The 24794-nt window shown below is 43.7% G+C and overlaps 1 protein-coding gene across 1 annotated transcript in view; it reads right to left on the bottom strand.

The window, feature by feature from the left end:
• The window catches only part of LOC120063072 (acetyl-CoA carboxylase 2-like), a 36555-nt gene extending 20771 nt beyond the window's left edge, over positions 1 to 15784 (bottom strand). The window contains exons 1-14 of the mRNA XM_039013204.1: positions 15656 to 15784; positions 15300 to 15438; positions 14920 to 15029; positions 14644 to 14725; positions 14403 to 14501; positions 10927 to 11036; positions 10539 to 10649; positions 10124 to 10333; positions 9732 to 9902; positions 9143 to 9304; positions 8871 to 9034; positions 8392 to 8542; positions 8170 to 8273; positions 5331 to 5412 (exon numbers count right to left, since the gene is read on the bottom strand). Of these exons, the coding sequence (XP_038869132.1) occupies positions 5331 to 5412; positions 8170 to 8273; positions 8392 to 8542; positions 8871 to 9034; positions 9143 to 9304; positions 9732 to 9902; positions 10124 to 10333; positions 10539 to 10649; positions 10927 to 11036; positions 14403 to 14501; positions 14644 to 14725; positions 14920 to 15029; positions 15300 to 15438; positions 15656 to 15781 (1821 nt within the window). The 5' untranslated portion in view covers positions 15782 to 15784. The remainder of the gene's footprint in view (positions 1 to 5330; positions 5413 to 8169; positions 8274 to 8391; positions 8543 to 8870; positions 9035 to 9142; positions 9305 to 9731; positions 9903 to 10123; positions 10334 to 10538; positions 10650 to 10926; positions 11037 to 14402; positions 14502 to 14643; positions 14726 to 14919; positions 15030 to 15299; positions 15439 to 15655) is intronic.
• Between the last annotated feature and the right edge of the window lie 9010 nt (positions 15785 to 24794).

Below are 24794 nucleotides of genomic sequence, written 5' to 3'. Positions count from 1 at the left end.
AGTTTGTTTACATAGTGTCTCAGTGACTCAAAATATTCTTGGTTATTTGCTTACTGCATCCGTTTGCATTGACCCAGTAAACAGTAAATGCTTCCCGAGGCGACACGTTTTTTGGGGTCTTCACTTAAATTTGAAAAGTTCTGAGCGTCATTTATGCCCAGCAAGCGTTCAACGTTGCGCACACGTAGTTTTTTGGTCTTGGTTGTAAGCTGTCTCAGCATTCAACTAGACAACTATTATAATAATAATTATTATTTTTGATTGTCTTACTACGATTTCCTTACTTCAAATTAGGTTTTCGGCTGAGAGCCTTTATACATTCTATTTATTTTCTTTATTTTCTCTCTCAAATGCCTGTTATAAGACTGGGAATATAATTATATACATCTACAAGTGGTGCTTTTGTAATTTCGTCTGCACAAGGGATTCACTTTAATTTTTTTTATTTAAAAAATGATTATCTCTTTTTGCTGTTTGATCCACTAACAAAACACGACTTTAAAGAGCGGGACTGTGGGTTTAGGTTTAAGACCGCACTCTCACAGACATACTGTGCGAAGAGAACATGTTCTATTTAGGCTTGTACCTCGTTTGGGGAGGTACTGTCTGGGATGGGGGGAGGGGTTGAATTGTTCAGTTCTAATGTTGTCATTCTGTCTTTTTTGTTTTTTTTTCTGTACTTTTTCCAAACATCTACCACCGTACATTATTACTCTGAGACAAGTTATTCTGGGGTTTTTGGGCGCTCATTGCTTTTCCATTCTATGCTCTAATGACAGGGTTGTATAACGGGAATGCCCAGAGGGGCCGAAACAATGCGATCAAGTACATTTCGTGGAACACCAAAGGGGTTAATAACCCAGTGAAGCGTAAGAGGGTGTTGACACACTTAAAGGGTTTGAATGCAAATGTTGCATTTCTACAAGAGACTCACTTGAGGACTGGTGAGCACTTTAGGATGCGTAGGGACTGGGTTGGTCAAGTGTTCCACTCTAACTTTCATAGTAAATCAAGAGGGGCTGCCATTTTGGTTGATAAAGCCACTCCCTTTGTAGCTTCTGAGGTTATCGCTGATCCTAAGGGACGATACGTCATAGTAACCGGTAAACTGTTTTCTACCCCTCTTGTTTTGGCTAGTGTTTATGCTCCCAATTGGGATGACACAAGTTTCATTTCTTCCTTTTTGTCTGCTATACCCAATTTAGATTCTCATTTGTTGATTTTAGGGGGGGATTTCAACTGCAAAATGTCCCCAGTTCTTGACAAGTCCTCACGAACAACTACAGGCCCATCTAAATGTGCCCTACTTATTCAAGCCTTTCTTCAGAAATATGCCATGTTTGAGGCCTGGCGTTTCCTACATCCTACAGATAGACAGTATTCCTTTTATTCTCATGTTCATCAAACATACTCCCGGATTGATTACTTCTTTTTGGACAAAAAACTTCTGCCTAACCTTCGGCAGTGTACTTACAAGAGTATTGTTATTTCTGACCATTCACCATTAGTGCTTGAACTAGAGTTTCCCCAGCGACCTCCTATGTGTTATCAATGGCGTCTTAACCCCATTTTACTCTCAGATAAGGAGTTTGTCAATTTCATTTCTTCTGAAATCACCTTATTCCTAGAAACTAATTCAACACCAGGTATGTCCTGCTCTACCATATGGGAGTCTCTCAAAGCATACCTACGTGGCCAAATTATTTCTTATACAGCCAACCAAAACAGAGTTCGCTCTCAGCGACTTCGGGACCTGAGCGAATCCATAGCCACATTGGATGAGAAGTATGCCACAGTTCCTTCCTCTGATCTGCATAAAGAGCGCCAACTACTCCAATCTGAATTTGATGAGCTTTCTACCAGGCAAGCTGAACAGTTACTCTTGCGAGCTCGGTACAGAGTGTATGAACAAGGCGACAAGGCCAGTAAACTCCTTGCACATCAGATCCGTAAATCTGAGGCCTCACGTTTAATCCCACAAATAAGGACCCCGTCTGGTGCCACCACAGTTATACATAAAGAGATCAATGATCAATTCAAACAATTTTATTCTGCGCTATACACCTCTGAATCCCCTCAAGACCCTTTGCTGATTGATTCCTTCTTTAATGGCCTGAATATGCCTTCAATTGATACAGACACCCATGACTGTCTAGAAGAAGAATTTACACCTGAGGAGATTGCAACAGCAGTGTCCGCAATGAAAAGTGGTAAATCACCGGGTCCGGATGGTTTTCCAACCGAATTTTACAGGACGTTTTCTGGTCTGCTTTGCCCATTCTTGTCTCGACTATTTGCAGAGTGCCTTAATACCTCAAAGCTACCGCCTAGTCTTTATCAGGCTTCAATTTCATTACTATCAAAGAAAAACAAAGACCCCCTGGAATGTGGATCCTATCGCCCAATCTCGCTTTTAAACTGTGATTACAAAATCCTAGCCAAGCTTTTAGCCATCCGTATGGAAGGCTCGCTGCATCAAGTAATACACTCTGACCAGACTGGCTTTGTGAGAAATAGGCATTTGTTTTTCAATATTAGGCGCCTTATGAATATACTGTACTCCCCTGCGTCGGAGGACCCAGAGGTGGTGGTCTCACTTGATGCAGAAAAAGCGTTTGACCGCGTTGAGTGGGATTACCTAACAAGCTACCCTTTATAGATTTGGCTTTGGCCCCAAATTCATTGCGTGGATAAAGATTCTTTATTTTTCCCCCATGGCTTCGGTACGGACTAACAACTTGTCCTCTGACTATTTTCCCTTGCACCGCGGATCCAGACAGGGCTGTCCACTCTCCCCCTTGTTGTTTGCTTTGGCAATCGAACCTCTCGCCATTGCACTACGCTCTAATGATGCCATTCAAGGAATAATCCGGACGGGCTCAGAGCAGAAAGTCTCGCTATATGCGGATGACCTCCTTTTGTTTATCTCTAACCCTGATACCTCATTGCCACGCGCCTTATCTGTTCTTAAAAGGTTTGGATCAATCTCAGGGTACAAGCTGAATCTAGGCAAGAGTGAGCTTTTTCCTGTAAACAAGGCTGCTTTAAAGTGCTCTTTTACAAGTTCTCAGTTTAGGATTGTCCGGGATCAATTCACCTACTTGGGAGTTAAAGTGACAAGGAAATATTCAAATCTGTTTCAGGAAAACTTGGTTGCTCTAGCAGACAGTTTGAAACAATCTTTTACTTTTTGGAATGCGCTACCTCTTTCTCTTATCGGAAGGATTAATGTCATTAAAATGAGTGTGTTGCCCAAATTTCTATATTTATTTCAATGTTTACCCATTTTTATTCCAAAACCTTTTTTTATTTCACTGGATCAAACATTCATGCATTTTATTTGGGATGGCAAGGTACCACGGATTGGTAGAAAACATTTACAGAAGCCTAAGTCATTGGGGGGTTTAGCTCTACCAAATTTTCAGACATACTATTGGGCTGCAAATTTCAGAGCCCTTCTGTACTGGCTGCAGACTGATCCTACTGGCCCTAGACCAATCTGGGTCCAGATGGAGTCTGAATCGTGTAAACCTGCTGCACTTTCTTCTGTGTTGTGCTCGTCTCTCCCAGTGTCCCTAGGCAAAAGGTGTGTCAACCCAATTGTAAAGCAGTCTCTTAAAATTTGGAATCAGTTCCGTTTAGCCTTTGGCCTCCGAGGCTTTTCTCTATCAGGCCCAATCAATCAGAACATTTTATTTCCTCCATCTTTGAATGATGGGGCTTTTGGCATCTGGCACTCACTAGGCCTCTCCTCACTAGCCCAATTATTCTTTGATGATACATTTGCCTCTTTTGCTCAGCTACAGGAAAGGTTCAACCTCCCCCAATCCCACTTTTTCCGCTATCTCCAGACTAGGAACTTTGTCAGAGCTAACACACCTGAATTTCCCCATAGGCCTGTGAATACAGCTATAGAGAGCATCCTGGAGCTGAACAAGCTTCCTAGGGGCGCAATTTCAGATGTATATGCAATCATTCATGACTTACAGAACCCTTCTTTGGTGCCTTTAAAGACTCGATGGGAAAAGGATTTGGGGGAGGAACTTGGGGAAGACACCTGGGAATCTGTGCTGCGCAGGGTGCATTCGTCCTCTTTTAGCACTAGACACAGCCTCATTCAATTCAAGGTGGTTCACCGTATCCACTGGTCTGGGGCCAGACTTGGAAGAATATTCTCTGATTTTGATCCTACCTGTGTCAGATGTAAAATTGAACCAGCCACACTGTTGCATATGTTCTGGGGCTGTCATAAACTGTCAGGTTTCTGGGAATTAATATTTAAATGTTTCTCTGATATATATAACACTGTTATAGATCCCTCTCCCCTTACAGCCCTTTTTGGAGTACTGCCCATAGGCACCCCCCTGTCAAGAATCCAGTCGGACACTGTTGCTTATACAACTCTTTTAGCTAGACGGCTAATACTACAGAACTGGAAGATGGCAGCTCCCCCATCTTATAAATATTGGGTGAGAGATGTGTTGTGCTCTCTGAAACTAGAAAAAATTCAATTCAATTCACGTGGGAACCCCAAACTGTTTAATGAGGCTTGGGCTCCATTCCGGTCTTACTTTAAACAGTCCATCCTCTGATGGCATTCCTATTAAAACCAAAATAAGTCTGTATTTGACCCCCCTGTGACTTAGAGGTTGGATGAGCATTTCTGTGTTTTTTTCTGGGGTGGGGGTGGGGGGCATTAAGGTTGATGTGCTTATTGATTGTGACCTGCGGATGCCTTGTTCATCTTGCCCGGGCAGAGACTAAGGTGTGAGCTTGTTTTTCCCAGTTATTTTTATTTTTTAATTCTGTTCACGCCTACATAAAATTATTATTATTCATTTTTTATTTTAAAGCATTGTAAACTTTTTATTTTTGGTCCAGTGGATGGTTGGTCTGTGGCCTTGACTGTCTGAGTGGTTGCATTTCTCCACCCCATCCCTTGACTGTTTACAGGAACAATGGTGAGGTGTTTGCTCTGTCCCTATACTATAGATTGCCCTTTAACCTTTTGTAGCCTTCTGCCTGGTGTGTTTAACTTGTCTAAAGTATAGTATCTTTAAAGTTATTTTTTTTATATGTATTATTTGTATTTTTTCTAGATGAGTATATTATTTATATTGCTTTGTCTTGTCTGTGTGTGTGTAAAACTTAATAAACAGAGTTTTCAAAAAAGAATTGGTTGATAACTTAAGACACATTTTCACTTAGTCATGCACTGATGTCAATGGGCGACTAAGTGAAACTTTGACTGGTTAGGATTTGTCCCTGAGAGAATGAGGAAGTTCAGTCATGACAGAGAATGAGAGAGGTGTAATATCAGGTCCTCCTACCTTGAGGCAGTATTTGACCCCCTCGTAGATCAGGTCCACATCAACAGTATTCAGCAGACTGGCTGCAGGCAGCACCTGGCCTCTACAAGAAGACATTTCACATACTGGATTTAGAAAAGTACATAGAACAAGCATTACAGTAATAAGACAGGATAGGGAGACATTGAGATTCTCTTGCTGCTTACAGAGGTGTTCGCTCCCCCCCAAGGATTTATAAGCATAGGATTGGTGTAAGAAATATGGTAGATAGACGATCTAACTAGCTGAAGGACTAAAAACAAAAAAGATAACCATTTTAAAACACACTGTGTGTAAAATACGTACAGTTGAAGTCGGACGTTTACATACACTTAGGTTGGAGTCATTAAAACTTGTTTTTCAACCACACCACAAATTTCTTGTTAAACTATGGTTTTGACAAGTTGGTTTTGACATCTACTTTGTGCATGACACAAGTAATTTTTCCAACAATTGTTTACAGACAGATTCTTTCACTTATAATTCACTGTATCACAATTCTAGTGGGTCAGAAGTTTACATACACCAAGTTCACTGTGCCTTTAAACAGCTTGGAAAATGATGTCATGGCTTTAGAAGCTTCTGATAGGCTAATTGACATCATTTGAGTCAATTGGAGGTGTACCAGAGGTTGTATTTCAAGGCCTACCTTCAAACTCAGTGCCTCTTTGCATGACATCATGGGAAAATCAAAAGAAATCAGCCAAGACTTCAGAAAAAAAAAATTGTAGACCTCCACAAGTCTGGTTCATCCTTGGGAACAATTTCAAATGCCTGAAGGTACCACGTTCATCTGTACAAACAATAGTACGCAAGGAATTGTGAATCTGAGTTTAAAAGATCTTTGTCCCCATGTGCAATTGCAAACCGTAGTCAGCTTTTTTATGGCGGTTTTGGCGCAGTGGCTTCTTCCTTGCTGAGCGGCCTTTCAGGTTATGCCGTTATAGGACGCGTTTTACTGTGGATATAGATACTTTTGTACCTGTTTCCTCCAGCATCTTCACAAGGTTTTTTGCTGTTCTGGGATTGATTTGCACTTTTCGCACCAAAGTACGTTCATCTCTAGGAGACAGAACGCGTCTCCTTCCTGAGCGGTATGACAGCTGCATGGTCCCTTGGTGTTTATGCTTGTGTACTATTGTTTGTACAGAGAAACGTGGTACCTTCAGGCGATTGGAAATTTCTCCCCCCAGGATGAACCAGACTTGTGGAGGTCTACAAAATTTTTTCTGAGGTCTTGGCTGATTTCTTTTGATTTTTTCCATGATGTCAAGCAAAGAGGCACTGAGTTTGAAGGTAGGCCTTGAAATACAACCTCTGGTACACCTCCAATTGGCTCAAATGATGTCAATTAGCCTATCAGAAGCTTCTAAAGCCATGATATCATTTTCTGGAATTTTTTAAGCTGTTTAAAAGGCACAGTCAACTTAGTGTATGTAAACTTCTGACCCACTGGAATTGTGATACAGTGAAATAATCTGTCTGTAAACAATCGTTGGGAAAATTACTTGTGTCCTGCACAAAGTAGATGTCCTAGCCAACTTGCCAAAACCATAGTTTGTTAACAAGAAATGTGCAGTTGTTGAGAAACAAGTTTTAATGACTCCAACCTAAGTGTGTGTAAACTTCCGACTTAAAATATACTGTGTCTGTAAAATATGTACAGTTTAAAATGGTTCTCTTTTTTGTTTTTACTCCTTCAGCTAGTTAGATCAGCCCAGCAGAGGAGTTGATTATGCCATTCTTACACTCCTCAACATGGTCTATAGACATCTAGAGGGTGCCAAATCCCATGTCAGAGTTCTGTTTGTTGACTTTTCTTCTGCCTGGTTTTGTGGCTGTTGGACTTCCTGAGCCAGAGGTCACAGCGGGTCTAAGTAGGTCCCCACGTGTCAGACATACGCACCACCAACACAGGCTCTCCTCAAGGATGTGTTTTGTCCCCACTCCTGTACACTAATAGTTGTACTAGTTCCCATCCTGACAGACACCTCGTTAAGTTCACTGATGACACTGCCTTGATCAGCCTGTTGCATGATGACGAGGAACACCATGGCCCGGTCCTAAATGACTTTGTAGAGTGGTGTGACGAATCACACTTGGTCCTCAATACCAACAAGACCCAAGAGATGTGCGTCGACTTCAGGAAGCGAACAACACCTACCTCTGCAACATCTATCAGATGTAGAGGTCAGAACATAGAGATTGTAGAGGAATACAAATATCTGGGTGTCCTCTTGGACAATAAGCTTCAGTGGAGTAAATGTACAGACCTGATCTACAAAAAGAGTCAGACTGTACTTTCTCAAAACGCTGGGATCTTTCAATGTAGACGACTATACGGACTCTGTTTTACAAATCTTTCAATGAGAGGGTTTTAACTTTTTGTATTGTTTGTTGGTTTGGCAATGCCACTGTCAGCCAGAGAAATATGCTGCCACAGTAAGCAAGGTACATGGAGTCAAACAGACAGGCCTGGAGGAGATCTTTAATGCCAGGCCCCTCCGCAAGGCTCACAAAATCCTTCTAGACCCAAGCCAACCCCTGTACCTGGACTTTGAACTACTCCCCTCTGGGCGCAGGTACAGGGCACCCCTCAGCAGGAAAAACAGAATTAGACAATCATTTGTGCCAGGTGTGATATCCCTCCTAAATAGCTCGGGCTAATGTTCCTATCGACAAAGTAAGGCCAGCAGGTAGTCTCTTTTTACTGGTATGTAACTGTTGTATTGTCAATTTGTTTTGTTATTTAAACGTGTACATGACACTGCGACAAAATGTCCCCAAGGGGACAATAAAGTCAGTAAAGTAGTAGGGATACCTTTCCAGTGAGTGCAGGAAGTCAGACATGCTCTTCCTGAAGCTGGCGTCCGCCACGTGTAAAGACCCACAGACAACGCCCAGCATGGTGTCTGGCCTCTCTGCCTTCGGGGGAAAACACGCCACACACAAGCACGTTAGAAGATTTGTTTTTACCAACTGTAGATTTACAGGATTGAAATGGTTAAGATTCACATTCATACTTCACAAGGGTGCTCTCTACCTGAACTTTATCAGCGATGAGATTATCCAGCCAGCCGGTGTCGATGTCGTTGTTCCTGAAGCTCTCGGTCTCCAGCAGCTTGATGAGGTACTCCACCGTGGTCCTGAAGTCCCCCCGGATACACAGCTCCTTCATGGCTACCACCATGTTCCTGCACCACCACACAGTAACCACCACCACTATCACCACCCAGGTACAGTAAGACACCAACACACACCATTAACTCATGCTGCATTCCAAACGGAACCGGGCCTAACCCATACACCCTAGTCGCTCCTGTAGATCTGAGGATTGGAAAAGTCTTAAGATAATAGCTTCACCTTGCCTTCTGGTTGGCCGGGTGGAATTGTTGCTTCCACCTATCCAATCCTCTCAGGTCTCCAGGAGTGGCTAGGAAGTAGGGGCTAGGGGTCGATAGAACCATCATCAGAAGCACTGATAGTCTAGTCTACGGCACAACAAGGTAAGGAAAAACTCACGAAATGGCCTCCTCTCGGTTCTCCCCCCAGGAGAAGCAGTGGCCGAACTGGGAATCAGCAAACTCATGCAGACCCCCAGCAGCCCCCACGCTGAAGTAGCCCCACACGTTTTTACTGCTGCGGAAATTGAGCTCCTGCACCGTGCCCGAGCTGGGCTTGAAGCCCTGCGAGTTACAAGGAGAGAGGACGTTGTGAGTTGTGAGCCTACAGAACCCATGCCATCGCTTGTTTAGAATATGGCCGGCCATGCCTGTAGACTTAAGAATGCACACCTCGTCTGGGTTCTCGCTGGTGATGCGGGCCGCGATGACGTGTCCCCGGGGACTGGGGACACAGTCGGGGGCCTCAAAGTTGATGGTGGTGTCCCCCCAAGGGGTCTCTCCATACAGCACGCGGATGTCTTTGATCCTGTGGAGGGGGATCCCCATGGCTATCTACAACAAAGGAAATTTACCCAGTTAGACCCAACATGGTCTATCCACAATCAGTCCCTAGGGATTCCAGAACATGGGGCGGCAGCGCAGCCTACTGGTTAGAGCATTGGACTAGTAACTGAAAGATTGCAAGTTCAAATCCCCGAGCTGACAAGGTACAAATCTGTCGTTCTGCCCCTGAACAAGGCAGTTAACCCACTATTCCTAGGCCGTCATTGAAAATAAGAATTTGTATTTAACTAGGCAAGTCAGTTAAGAAAAGGTAAAAACATAACATCTCAACCACATTAATATGACATAGCAATTTTACTGAGACTGCGGAAAAATATAACCTGAATGCGACTATTGACTAAGTCAAAGGACCAGAGATTAAACCACGAGGCTGTGATAGCCGGGGTGTGACCCCTGACCTCTGGCTGAAGCGTACCTGGAGCTGGGCAGCGGGCAGGTTGACGTCTCCGATCATCTCTGTGCATGGGTGTTCCACCTGCAGACGGGGGTTGAGCTCCAGGAAGTGGAAGCTTCCGTCCTCAGAGAAGAGGTACTCCACAGTGCCTGCACTCACGTAGCCCACCATCTTAGCCAGCCGCACTGCATACTGACATGGGGAGGGAGAGAGAGAGGGCTCATGTTCATTAGGCACCAAACGAAAGAAAACAGACTGAAACAGGGATAGGCATTCCAGTGTGAAACATTTTCCATTGCATGCCCTAACACTTTTACTGTTCAAATGGAATATTGAATTGGAAATGACAGAGAAAAGTATCTAAATGTCAAAGTGGAGAATTTAAAGATGAGGAAAGCCCCTCTGTGTCTCACCTGCTCCATGTGCTCGAAGGTGGTGGAAGATGCTATGGTGGCTGGGGCCTCCTCAATGATCTTCTGATGTCTCCGCTGGATGGAGCAGTCTCTGCCAAAAAGGGAGATGGCGTTGCCGTACTGGTCGGCGAGAATCTGGACCTCCAGGTGACGGGCATGCTGGGCCAGCTGCATGACGAAGATGGGCGAGCCGGGCACCTCCGCCTGCACCTGAGGATGAGGATCCGTCACATGATTGTTGTTAGATAATTTAATAAGTTCAACCATACAAGCAGATACGCTGCGTTAAACATTGTCGAAGGCAACACCAAGTCGCACAATTCATTTCCTGATTGTGGTCACGGGACACTACGTCCCCCAGCAGCAATGAGAATCAGCATACAGGTGTGTGGTGTAACAGTGCGACGACACAAACCTGTCTAAAGAAGCTGGCAAAGTCCTCAGCATTGTCCACCTTTCGGATACCCTTGCCCCCTCCGCCTTCTGACGCTTTTATCACCACCGGGTAGCCAATTCTGTCTGCTCCCTTTAAAGGAGAAAGCACATTGAATATTCTTTCATTTTCAGCAACCCTATCCTTAAAATCTAATTTTACTGTATAAAACCAACGCATTTCTTCTTCAGTTTGCTCCACTGTTCATGAACCTTGGTTTGTAACCGAATAGCGGCCGTATTTCATTTTCTCTGGGAAAAGTACTTTGAAATAGTGTTTCAGACATCTTTTAAAAAAGGGAAATGCCTAGAAAAGGTTGTCTCTGTGGTTTCAGCGTTAGTGAGGCGGGTGATGGCGTGGAGCTGCTTACCGCCAGACCATCGTCAACGTCGCGCACGCAGCCGTGCACGTAGACCTCCGGAGGCACGCTAATCACGTGGCCCAGCCTCTGGTCGTCCTCTGTCCAGTCTACTCTCAGACCTACAGCACAGGCAGGAGAAAAATATATATTTAACCTTTATTTAACTAGGCAAGTCAGTAAAGAACAAATTCTTATTTACAATGACGGCCTACTCCGGCCAAACCCAGATGACGCTGGGCCAATTGTGCGCCGCCCTATGGGACTCCCAATCACGGCCTGATATGATACAACACGAGACCTCGCATTATTCAAATACACTAATGACAGCGATAAACAATAGGCTGTGTAGGCACATTAGAATAATCTTCAATACCATGTAACCACGCCGCAACACATTTCAAATGCAGCCGCCCACCCCCCACGTCAACGCCGTCTAACCATGAAGGACACCTTCTCCCAATCCGCATTTCCCAATCTACAAATTAAAACACCAAGATGGTAACGTTGAACAATCTCCAAAATCATAGAATTAGGAACTAGAATGGAAATGAATCTTCTTATGATGGGATAAAAGGTCAGCCATTTTGGTCAGGGAGTTGGTCAACCATGGTTTGCCAGTGCTGTGATAAGACATAGTAAAATAATGAATTTGAAGAATTTATTTGCTAGCCAGCCAGACAACTTTAGAGAAATTAATCCAGAATAGTTTCAATAACTGCCAATATGCCAACATTCCGTTCAAACAATGCAGTCAAACCACAGCCATACACTGGTTGAAAACAGCTGATGATAGACAAGTTGTAAATGCAACAAGTACTGACATTGTATCACATAATATCACTCACAGCTGTCCAAGAAACCAAAAATGTAGACATGCATGGCTGTTTACATACAGTGCCTTTGGAAAGTTCAGACCCCTTGACTTTTTCCACATTTTGTTACGTTACAGCCTTATTCTAAAATGGATAAAATAAAAATATTCAGCATTCTACACACAATGCCCCATAATGACAAAGCAAAAACAGGTTTAGAAATGTTTACAAATTTATAAAACACAGAAATACCTTATTTACATAAGTATTCAGACCCTTTGCTATGAGACTCGAAATTGAGCTCAGGTGCATCCTGTTTCCATTGATCATCCTTGAGATGTTTCTACAACATGATTGGAGTTCACCTGTGGTAAATTCTATTGATTGGACATGATTTGGAAAGGCACACACTGGTTTATATAAGGTCCCACAGTTGACAGTGCATGTCAGAGCAAAAACCAAGCCATGAGGTCGAAGGAATTGTCCATAGAGCTCCGGGACAGGATTGTGTCGAGGCACAGATCTGGGGAAGGGTTCCAAAAAATGTCTGCAGTATTGAAGGTCCCCAAGAACACAGCGGCTTCCATCATTCTTAAACGGAAGAAGTTTGGAACCACCAAGACTCTTCCTAGAGCTGGCCGCTTGGCCAAACTGAGCAATCGGGGGAGAAGGGCCTTGGTCAGGGAGGTGACCAAGAACAAGATGATCACTTTGACAGAGGTCTAGAGTTCATCTATGGAGATGAGAAAACCTTCCAGAAGGACCACCATCTCCACAGCACTCCACCAATCAGGCCTTTATGGTAGAGTGTCCAGACGGAAGCCACTCCTCAGGAAAAAGACTCTCAGACCATGAGAAACAAGAATCTCTGGTCTGATGAAACAAAGATTGAGCTCTTTGGCCTGAAACCTGGCACCATTACTACAGTGAAGCATGGTGGTGGCAGCATCATGCTGTGGGGATGTTTTTCAGAGGCAGGGACTGGAGACTAAACAGGATCGAGGCAAAGGTGAACGGAGCAGAGAGGTTCTTGATGAAAACCGTCTCCAGAGCTCTCAGGACTTCAGACTGGGGCGAAGGCTCACCTTCCAACAGGACAATGACCCTAAGCACACAGCCAAGACAACGCAGGAGTGGCTTCGGGACAAGCCTCTGGATGTCCTTGAGTGGCCCAGCCAGAGCCCGGACTTGAACCCGATCAAACATCTCTGGAGAGACCTGAAAATAGCTGTGCAGCAACGCCCCCCATCGAACATGACAGAGCTAGAGAGGATCTGCAATACAGGTGTGCCGCCCCCCATCGAACATGACAGAGCTAGAGAGGATCTGCAATACAGGTGTGCCAAGCTTGTAGCGTCATACCCCAGAAGACTCTATGCTGTAATCGCTGCCAAAAGGTGCTCAACAAAGTACAGAGTAAAGGGTCTGAATAATAATGTAATTTCAGTTTTTTTTCTACTAAATTAGCAAAAATGTCTAAAAACCTGTTTTTGCTTTGTCATTATGGGGTATTGTGTGTAGATTGATGAGGGGGGGGAAACAATTTAATCATTTTTAGAATAGGCTGTAACGTAACAAAATGTGGAAAAAGTCAATGGGTCTGAATACTTTCCGAAGGCACTCTTTTAGAGCCTACAATTTGTATAAACTCTGTATTAATTGAATTTATAATTATGACAATATTTCTATTACACAATTTCTGATTTATCATAAATGTCTTATTTTTCTGCGTAAGTAAAATCAGGATTATGCCTCTACTGCCATTCATTCCAATCAGACAGGTTTATATTTCTCCCGGACCAATATGGATGCCATTTTCCCCCATTCTGGAACTTTGAGGGTTGATGGCATAACCACTAGTAATTGAACAGGATATCTATTGTAGGCTCCCCATTCTACTTCAATGGCTTCACCTCATTCAAATTGAGATTAGACTGCTGCCACATTGGCCACAGTTGGATAAAGGCGGCAGCAGCAAAAACAAACTTCACGTTTTGCACAACAAAGAGATGCGCAGAGTGTAGGCCTTAGAATTCAGCAAAGGACCAGGCTACAGTCGAAAGGCACTGAGGCTAGTGTACTTACAAAACCTTAAATCTTAAATTCAATTTTTCCAAAGGAAACAGAGGCTGTATTTACACAGGCAGCCCAATTCTGATATTTTTTCCACTAATTGGTCTTTTGACCAATCACATCAGCTCTTTTTCAGTAATTCACATTATTTTATAGTTCCGGGGAGGGGTTTGACTGTCTACTTGCCCTCTGATTGGACAAGTTTCAGTTCAGTCCTCCACATTTGAGTCCAAGTGTAAAAGAAGGTGTGGCTGAGTTAGGTTCTGTTCATAACAAATGTCAATAAATGTCTGTACCTTCTTGGTGCAGTCACAAAACCTGTTATCTGATGATTCTGTGTATTGATCATTGAACTGCAAAATGTATTCCTATTGCTAAAATATTAGCTTAGATGATGTACCACAGACAAGCCATTCTTTCCCAACTCCTTTCAATTCCGGGCCTCGTAAAAACTTGACAGTCCCTTACAACCATTAGTCTCAAAATACAACCCAGTCAGTAACCCAGTCAGAGTCCTAATACTTTATGTTTGGAGTATTATGTAATAGGGGATAAGGAATGTGGCATGGTTGTCTGGGGGTAAGGGTGCAGGTACATCACCTGATCCACTCCAGGGCAGGGTGGGGATGTCTGCGCTCTGGGCCACGATGGAGGAGGCCACCTTATCTCCCAGAGCCCACATGGCCTTACTGGGCGGCCCTGAGACACACCAACAAAAAACAACAACGATATCTACATCGCAATGAATGGCGCTTGTGTTGTAATGTCATTAAACCTGAAATGACTAATGGGAAATCATTACAATCCAAAAATCCACAAACGGCTTAATGCTGGGCTGTACCTAAGAAAGAGATTCCGTTCTTGTCCAAGAGCTCAGGTAGTTTGGGGTTCTCAGAGGCGTGACCCCACCCGGCCCAGACCCCCTATGAACAACAGAAAAAGCAGAGATCAGAGTCTGAGCCATAAAAATAGAATTACTTGATAAGACCAAAGCCCTAAGAACATGGGAATTTGACTGGAACACTCATGGCCGCCGGTCCACTTATCATAGAACATTGTGACTTGATTTGGGATTGGGAATGTCTCTGTGGGTGAGAGTGGAGGAACACAGTCTGACCTGTACAGGAATCCTCTTGGCGATGTCTACGATCAGCTCTACATTGGCATAGTTGTTGTTGTTGGCTCCGCCTGGGACGGGTACATAGTGGTCCGCCATTTTGATATACTCTATAGAAGAGCCACACACAGACAGTCACACCAGTTATTTTTCCCCCCCCAGAGGTTCCAGGCAAATTTACATTTAAGTCATTTAGCAGACGCTCTTATCCAGAGCGACTTACAAATTGAATGATTTAGATATTTCCATAGAGTCATTTAATGAAAATAATTGATGGTGTTTCCCGCTGTAGACTTAATCTCCAGATCTGCTGAGTGGCACAATGAGGAACAACCTTCTGGAGCTGCTGCTGATGACCTGCGAAAACCTGTCTCACTGACCTGCGTTGGCTTTCAGGTCCTCAGGGGTGACCATCACCACAAAACGGATGGTCCTCTCGTTACGGAACATCTCGTAGGACCAGCGGCGGATGGAACGCATACATTTGACTGCTGCTATGCCATTATTAGCTATCAGCACCTTGAGAAAGACAAATAGGTGGAGAGCAAACGTGAAAGGGAGATGGAGAGAGAGAGAAAGGAAAAGAGTTTGAGAATAAACGACAATACTCTAAGAACAAAGTTGACGCTGTATTTTGGTGGCTCAGTCTGTTGCAGGTAGATTGACGAGGAGTTTAGTAAAAAGTGACAACAATTTTGCGACACTCATCCAAAAGGCCCAGACAGGGACTTCTTACCTTATTTATGACCCGGTTTCCACCGAAGCGGGTGACAAACTCGGCTGGCGAGGCCACTGTGAAGTCTCTCTGCAGCTCCATTTTCCGGCTCTCGCGAACCTTCTTCACCAGGTGTGGGTGAGACATGCTCGGCCTGGAGAAAAACAGACGAATTGTTGGCGAAGACCACAAATGTGTCAATGCCTCATTTTTTGTCAACATTTCGTGTTGTAACCTACACTATTTCATTTTGGATCCTAGTACCTACTCAAGCGAAACATCAAGCAACCGCTTATTTCTGTGATGTGACAAAGCGATGCATGTAAAGTATGTCCCGGTAAAATTGGATGTAGGACTACTAGAATAACATTCCCGTCCATCGCTAGCAAGTTGCTATAGCCTACTTTACCGTCCCAGGGCGAAAACCATTACCGAACTCAGCGACAAAACCCATAACAAGGAAGAAACAGCAGCATCGGTAATCGATGGACCATTACAGCAGTCAATTGCAGTCTCTACAGCGGGTAGCAGCTGTGCTGTTGTTTCTCAGGTTACAAGTAAGTGCCTTACCTTCTCTGTAAGCCAAAAATCTAGTCAGCTAGGGCAGGGACGACACCAGTATCGCAATATTTTTTTCCATGGCAAAAATTAAAACGCAAAGCAAACTATTTCGTCTTTTAAAAACTTGATGTATGTAAAAGAGTGTGCTACAGCTTGGAAAATAAATACATGTGACTCTGGATGACAACAATGTTTGTTTGCAACATTAGGGCTATTTTCCTTAAGTTCAATACGCTTAGTTTTATTTCCTTGACGCAATACCAACGAGTATCACGATACTGGTATCGTCAGCCATATCCTACGCAAGGTGTTCAGTCTACCGTGACAAATGTTTAAACTCTGCTACAATCTAACAGATGACAACACATTGCTAATACTCTCTTACCTACAGAGGTGTCTGAAATATAGTGTGGCTCTGGTAATTCCTGCACACTGCAAGTACGCACGCATAAACAAGACTTCTCAGACCACAGAGCCAAGCAAAGGTTAACGTGTTATCAGCAACGATACATATTAAGGACTTGTGTAACTTAGCTATCTCTCCATCGTGCCAAATCACCAATAATATCCACATGAACCAAGTTCATATGAAAAAGATAACGGAAACAATGACAACTTAGTTAGAATTAACCTGGAAATGGATTTCAAATTCTCAGTTTAACATGATCACGTGATTACTTAAATTAGTAGCCAGACTCATTCAGAAGTTCACTACCGAGAAAGAGCCAACACTCAACTATATAGCCTACCAGGGAAGGGGTAAGAGGAAGTCTGGCACGTCTACTGAACAGGCCATTTGATAAAGCAAAAATAGTGCTTAGGGAGGAATTTCACGTCGTCAGACCCTATTCCAGTGAAGTAAGTTAAAGTGGGTATACATGACATGTGTCCTCTTTTATGTCAATGTTGTAACCTAGTACCTACTCAAGCGAAACATCAAGCAACTGGCACTCACAAATGTCTGTTTTGTGACAAATCTACGCATGTAAAGTATGTTCCGGTAAAGTAGGACATAAGACTACTAGAAGAACATTCCCGTCCAGCGCTAGCAATTTACAATATGCCACAGCCTACTTTGCTGTCCCAAGGGGAAAACCCATCATCGGACTCTGCGACAACCCACAACAAGGAGAAGGAAACGGCGGCGACAATGTTAAAATCGATGGACCATTGCAGCAGTCAAACAAAGTTTAGTCTCTACGTAGGGTAGCAGCTGTGCTATTGTTGCTCAGGTCACAAGTTCCTTACCTTCTCTGTAAGCCAAATATCTCGTCAGCCATATTTTACACAGGTGTTCAGCCTACCTAGATAGACGAATGTTCCAACTCGGCTACAATCAGACAGATGTCAATAAAACTAAGTGCTAATCCTCTCTGTTACCTTCAGGAGGTGCGTCAGAGATAGTGTGGCTCTGGTAGTCACAGCACGTATAAACAAGACTTCCCAGACCACAGAGCCAATTAAGGGTTAACGTGTAATCAGCAAAAATACATAGCCTAGTTACACACGCAAGCCCTGGCAGGTAATTTTACAATCTCTCCATTGTGCCAAACCACCAATAATATTAATATGAACCAAGTTCATATGAAAAAGTGATGATACAATAACAGGGTTCAACATGATCGTGGTGACTTAATAAGTAGCCAGACTCATTCAGAAACTCTGCCCACTTCATTAAACTGACACAAGACATAAAACGATAAGAAGTTCACTGAACAATATAGCGTACCAGGGAAGGGTTAAGAGAACCTGCCACTTCCACCATTCCAGTGAAGATTCTAGTGACTCAATTATGGATCACTGAGGAAAACAATGTCAAGACCAGAAAGAAATCTGTACTCAGCAGTCTCCTCAAATGAGATTTTAAGCTATAGCTAGGCCTAGGGAAATCAAATATCAGGGACAGTTCACCCAAATTACAAAATGTTTAACATTTAAAACACTTAGACTAAATGTTTTCAAAATGTCCTACACATTATCTTAAAGTAACGTCATTGAGATACACAATCAGACACTTTGGGATGATTTGGACTTTGTCCAGTGCGTCTTCTCTACAATTCCAGGGCATTGAGAAGGTGGAAGTGTGACCAAGAGGAGGAGACGACAACTGTAAACTCTGCCATAGAGAACTCTTCTGGATTCATACTTTAGGCACCCTACAACCGTGAGGACTTAATGAGGATTTTGATATGAAGGTCATGTTGTAATTCCTATCATCTTAGCTTCACACACACCGCCTCCCTGGTATTAGGGTGTCCTGTATTCATGACAGCCCTAGTGGCCTGCTACTTAAACCCAGAAGTATCAGGCCACTAGACGGTTTTCTCCTTTATTGTCCTCTCTGAAAGTATGGGTTCCTTATACGAACACCACATTCCCTGTGTACATGTGTTTTGTTCTAGTAGAAATACATCCATAACGTTCTGTTCTATCCTGTATTTCTATCGAATGGCCGTTTTGGGTACTTTATATTACCACAGGTGTCTGCAATTACCTCTGGCTCGCTGCGTGGCCTAATCTGTCCCACGGTTGTTTGGAGATATGCTCTGATCAAGGTCGACTGATCCAAAGCTCAGCTAGAATGAATTGCTGTTACGTAGGATGATTTGACAACATATTTAAAACATTCTATTTCAGCCCTCAGGCAATCAGCCTAGCAGAACTTCTGAAAGACATTACATGTGCCTAAATAACAAGTGCGCGTGCAGTTTAAGTCACAATCCTGGCATTGCCAATGAGTGAAATGTTGACAAACATCACTGTAATGACACGGGGTAGTGTTCACTAGGCGCCACAGCTCATTCTTCCTCCATCCAATCCAAAATGATCTGGAGGATGGAAAAGCCTGGCATTGCAATGCCATTGCTTGGCTTGCCAAAGTTCTATTTTAGTGAGGGCTGAAATGGGGGGGGCATATTCTGTTATTAGACTATAGCACTGTAGGTTTGCAGGAATTCAAGCCAGAAGTCAAGAGATACTTCGGGGGCTTCATATTCCTGTGATGAAAGTGCACTTGTCAAGCTCCAGACATTCTGTTTGGCTAGTTTTGCAACTCAGAGCCTACATCTGTCTAATAATGGACAATTACGCGATAAGAGTGACACAGACATTTCACTTTAAAATATGCCAAGCAAAAACTTGATGGCAAAGTTAAAAGAAACCATACACCTATTTGCAGAAGTCTTCTTGTAACAATTGACACAACATTTTACTAAAACACATTTACTTGAGGAATAGTGCAGATAAAGTTCAGTAACAGAATGACAGCAAAATCTCCCACAGTTTGAGACCAGGGCAGCAGGTAGCCTAGCGGTTAGAGCCGACAAGGTAAAAAAATTACAATTTTGCGCGATCTGACCTTGAGCAGGGCACTTAACCCTAATTGCTCCAGGGTCGCCGTCAATAATGGCTGATGCCTGGCGTGACCCCACTCTCCGAGGGTCTCGGGAGGAGTTAGGAATTGCAAAAAAACATTTATATTTCACACCTCACACTTGTACAGGGAAACAGGATAACAATTAAGATTCAAAGATGTCTGCAGAAACAATGGGAAACATTTACTTTGTCCACTGTAACGCAAAAATAGTTCCCTTCTTCCATTTTGGCTTTTTAGATGTGGTTACCCCAATTCCACCGGTGAAAACATTGCTACTGCAACATGTTAAAACTGGGGTGCCAACTCATTCCATGGAGGGCCTAGTGTCTGCTGGTTTTAGTTTTTTTCTTTTCAATTAAGACAACCAGGTGAGGGGAGTTCCATACTCAAACCCTCCATGGCAGATTGTTTCTGATGTGTGAATAGCGGAGTTAAAATCTGAGACCAAAACAATAAGACCTTCACCAGTCCCTTCCTCTCGGCTGAGCCACAACCTCCCCAGTCCCACAGGCAGAGCAAAACATTCTTCACCCAAAGACTCACATGGAACAGAACACTGCAGTCTGTGTGTGTGTCTGTTTAGACGTGTTTAACAATCTTGTCTGATATCTCGCTCACACACACACACACACACACACACACACACACACACACACACACACACACACACAGTGGGTGCATCAATTATCATTCAAGTTAAATACAAGTTGTCCCTTCACGAACCACCAAACTAAAGCTTATCATAACCTTCTAGCACATTGTAAACAAAGAGTTGGAAGGCTAATTCTTTCATGTAGCAATTTTGCAAACTGACTGAAATTGCCAAACCATTGTTGTGTAAGCCTACACAGTAGCATGATGTCAGTCAGTGCTATTCATAGGCCTATGCTACTTCTTAATATTAGGAAAAACAAAAGGCCCTATTTACAAAAAAAAAAAAAAAACACGATAAGTTCTCGGTAAGTTCTTACCCTTCTCTTTCAGCTTCACCTCCATGGTAATTCCTGCACAAGTGGCTCAAGTCTACAAACAAGTGTTTAATACTTGGCTCAGAGTGGACTGGGGCAGTCAAAGAAAACTGAACCTGCGTCAAGTAGACTTAGATAAGCTTAGCCGACCAACTACCCCAGATATCCATCACGATATCACCAAAAAAAGATAAACAATAGCTCCGTGTGGGCTAAACCTAAAGGCCACGTACAGCAAGTCAAATGTATTTGCAGAGAACTTCCAAGGGCGGGATTACGGTTTGTCTAGCTAACATACAATACATTGTCGTGTGGCCCTTGGGACTCAGACCCTGGTTCTCAAGGTCAGTCAAGAGACATGTTCCATTAATAGTGCAGAGACGTGAGGCATGCGACAACAATACAGTTCACTGTCAGCAGCATGCTGTGGTCAGGTGATCACAGGCAGGCTGGTTGTGTGGAGACAGAACACAAGGCAGCAATCATACCACAATGTGGTTGGCAAAGTTTGACTCTGGCCTGGCCAACACTTGGTCTCGCTTGTTGGGCAACAGCGCACTCTACTGTCAGTGAGAGGCTACTGCACTGACAGGTACCCTCACCTCACTAGTCAATGAGATACGAGCTAATTTGCTCAATTTATTTCTTCACACTGGGTTAATGGAGCAGGCACTTGCATTCACCAACACATTCTGAACAAAATACATTTCAGATGTCACCAGACTAGAGAAATTGAGGATGTCTAAACCGGTTCTCTATTATGAAAACAAAGTTAACTTGAACTAAGAGACAAAACAACATTGCATTGGCCTACCTCATGCCAGGGGAGGTGGTGGTTAATGTTACTGATTGAACTTGCTGTGGGGGGGAGAAGGCGGTTGAGGTTGCTGATGCAGTTTGCCGTACGGTGGAGGCGGTGGCCTCAGAGGAACTCGAACCTGTAGGGGGTTTCATGGTCAAAGGCGGCTCGTCATCTGATGAATTGTCCTCCGATGCCCCCAGGATGAACTTGAGACAGGCTCGTCGAACCTCGGGGCCTGAGCTGAGCTTGGGCCTGGTCGTTCTACTGGGAGGCTGAGGGACGACGAAGGGAGATGGTTGGGTCTGTGTGTACTGCTCTGTCATCCCCTCTGAAGAGGCCTGAGGAGGCTGGGAACCCCCTGCCCTGGGTATCATGGGTCCCTCAGAGGGGTCAATGTGGGTTTGGGGACTGTTGTCCCCGCTGTCTGAGGTAGATGATGCAAGACCCAATGGCGTGGAGTGTTCAACGGGAGCAGGGGTGTGTACAGCTGCGGTGGGTCCATCGGCCGCTTGCATCTCCTCTTGTGCTGCAGCGCTTCCACAGCCAGTCGGAGTTTCCCCACCTTGGTCCAGCATCATCTTGTTCTTAATCCTCCAGAGTAGCCACAATATGAGCAGAAATCCCGAGAGTAGAAGTGGGAGCATTCACAGACATCCTCTTGAAACTGCAAATCCATGAAAAGAGAGAATTAACCTAAGTATGATTCTAATCCAAATGTAGTCACTGTAGCAACAAGGAAATTAATATTGATTCAAAATGAATTATGTGACTGCCTCAGATGTAAGAATTCTATCAAGTGAACAAGCAATTGTTACCGTAAGCAAAATACACTACATGACCAAAAGTAAGTGGACACCTGCTCGTTTAACATCTCATTCCAAAATCATGGGTATTAATATGGAGTTAGTCCACCCCTTTGCTGCTATAACAGACTCCACTCTTCTGGGAAGGCTTTCCACTAGATATTGGAACATTGTTGCAGGGACTTGCTTCCATTCAGCCACAAGAGCATTAGTGAGGTCGGGCGATTACACCTGACTCGCAGTCGGCGTTCCAATTCATCCCAAAGGTGTTCGATGGGGTTGAGGTCCAGGCTCTGTGCAGGCCAGTCAAGCGCTTCCACACAGATCTCGACAAACCATTTCTGTATGGACCTCGCTTTGTGCACGGGGGCATTGTCATGCTGAAACAGGAAAGGGCCTTCCCTGAACTGTTGCTACAAAGTTGGAAGCACAGAATCGTAATTGTATGCTGTAGCGTTAACATTTCCCTTCACTGGAACTAAGGGGCATAGCCGAACCATAAAAAAACAGCCCCAGACCATTATTCTGCTGCTTGGCCATGGAAACCCATTTCCTGAAGCTCCCGACAAACAGTTATTGTGCTGACCTTGCGTCCAGAGGCAGTATGGAACTCAAGACTGTTGCAACCGAGGAGACGATTTTTACGTGCTACTCGCTTCAGCACTCGGCGATCCCGTTCTGTGAGCTTCTGTGGCCTATCACTTCGCGTCTGAGCCATTGTTGCTCCTATACCTTTCCACTTCACAATAAGAGCACTTACAGTTGACCAGGGAAGCTCTATCGGGGCAGAACTTTTACAAACTGACTTGTTGGAGAGGTGGCATCCTACGACCGTGCCACGTTGAAAGTCACTGAGCTCTTCAGTAAGGCCATTCTACGGGCAATGTTTGTCTATGGAGATTCCATTACTGTCTGCTCGATTTTATACACCTGTCAGCAACGGGTATGGCTGAAATAGCCGAATCCACTAATTTTAAGGGGTGTCCACATAGTGTACCTACATAGTGTACCTTGTAGAAAATCAGATATACAATCTGAATAGATAAGCCTTTCTCTCAATGCTTTACCAACACTATACAGAGAACTGACTATGTGGAGGTTGCCCCAACCACTGATCAAGGGTCAGTTATCTTCTTAGGTCTTTATCCTGCTAATTGTCAAGGTCGGGGAATAACGTAATCTGATCCTAGTTCTGTGGTAAAGGGCAACTTCTACCTCATAATGAAAAGGACCGTCTAAAAGCACTAGACACAAATAGGCGGTAAAAAAACAAGCAGCCAAATATGCTGTCTTGACAGTGCACAAGGTAGCCTGTAAATTACTGTATAATTAACCCAAATGGAATCATTTGCAGAAAAACCTTTTGCAGTGTTTTCGGGGACTAGGCTACATGGTACGGCAGAGCGAGGCAGGCTTTTCCTTCAGTACTACCTTGTGACCAGTAAACAACCGATCTCTGGCAGTTGAAGAGAGAGAACCGAGTGGGTTTAATTCACAAGTGGGTTTTATTCACATGAGCACGGCTGACAGCTGTCCTGGTCCCATATAGGGGAAAGGTCAGCAGTGAGGGAATGGAGTGGGGAGGGAGAGGGACAGACAAGTCATGTAAACAACAGTGGTATAGGATGAAGCACAGGACGAAAGGGCCAAATGATACCATGTCACATAAAAATCAGTTAAGCAAGACAACCTTGCTATCCTCCAGTTCCTACAAAAAAGGCATACTCTTCTCTGCCAAGTTTGACCTTCAAAGTGAACAGGCTCCTGACTCAGAATGCTGGAGGGCCATTTCTAATATATCCTTTCCTCTGACATGCTTGAGTAGATTGTTATGTGCTCAATGCTCTGCTATCTATGTATGACCATGAAATAGTTTAAGTTTATCAAACATCAAATAGACTAGGTCAGAAGTGATACTCATCTCATCACAACAATATTTCAGATAGGGTAGTCTACAAAAGTACTAACGTTAGGTATCTCAGATATTGATTACAGTAGACTATCAATCTCTGGATTTGTTGCAAAAACATTTTTCAGGGCCAATTCTACACAATTTCACACAAAAATGTGGATGGATAATCCTGGATCTCAGGCCTAGGCTATATGTCGCATAAAGTTTCAACTCCCCAATGCTAAAATATGCAATATATAGTAAACATTACTAACCAAGCTGGGCATTGACTAGTTATATGGAAGCAAGAATAGCCTGGCTAGCTAGCTACACTCTTACAGCGTTTTTGAGAGCCAACTATTGACCGATGACTAAGGTTAGTTCAGTACTGTAGCTAGTTAACTAATTAGTTGTAGGCTTACCTCTACAGTCCATTGGAGCCTTATTGAGCGTGTTGATGCTTACAATTGTGATGTCGACTAGCCCCACGCGTGCAACAGATAAACCGTTTACCGTTTCAGAACCAAACGGAAGCAAAACAGAGAAACTGGAACGACCGAACGAAACAGGGCGGGACCTACCTGAATTTGTCCAATTGAACCTCTCGTTTTTGTTACAAAACGTTTTACGTTTTGAGTAAACGGTGTTAAAGAGTATACATCTTACTGTCTATTATTATTATTATTATTATATCTAGCTACATCGCATGCTCACTTTGGCATGATTCATGTATTCGACAAGAGTATATTTATTTCTAGT

Source organism: Salvelinus namaycush, chromosome 18 (genome assembly GCF_016432855.1).
Source record: "Salvelinus namaycush isolate Seneca chromosome 18, SaNama_1.0, whole genome shotgun sequence".
NCBI classification, from domain to species: domain Eukaryota; kingdom Metazoa; phylum Chordata; class Actinopteri; order Salmoniformes; family Salmonidae; genus Salvelinus; species Salvelinus namaycush.
The sequence above is the reverse complement of the archived record's forward strand: the minus strand, read 5'-3'. Positions and strand labels throughout refer to the sequence as shown.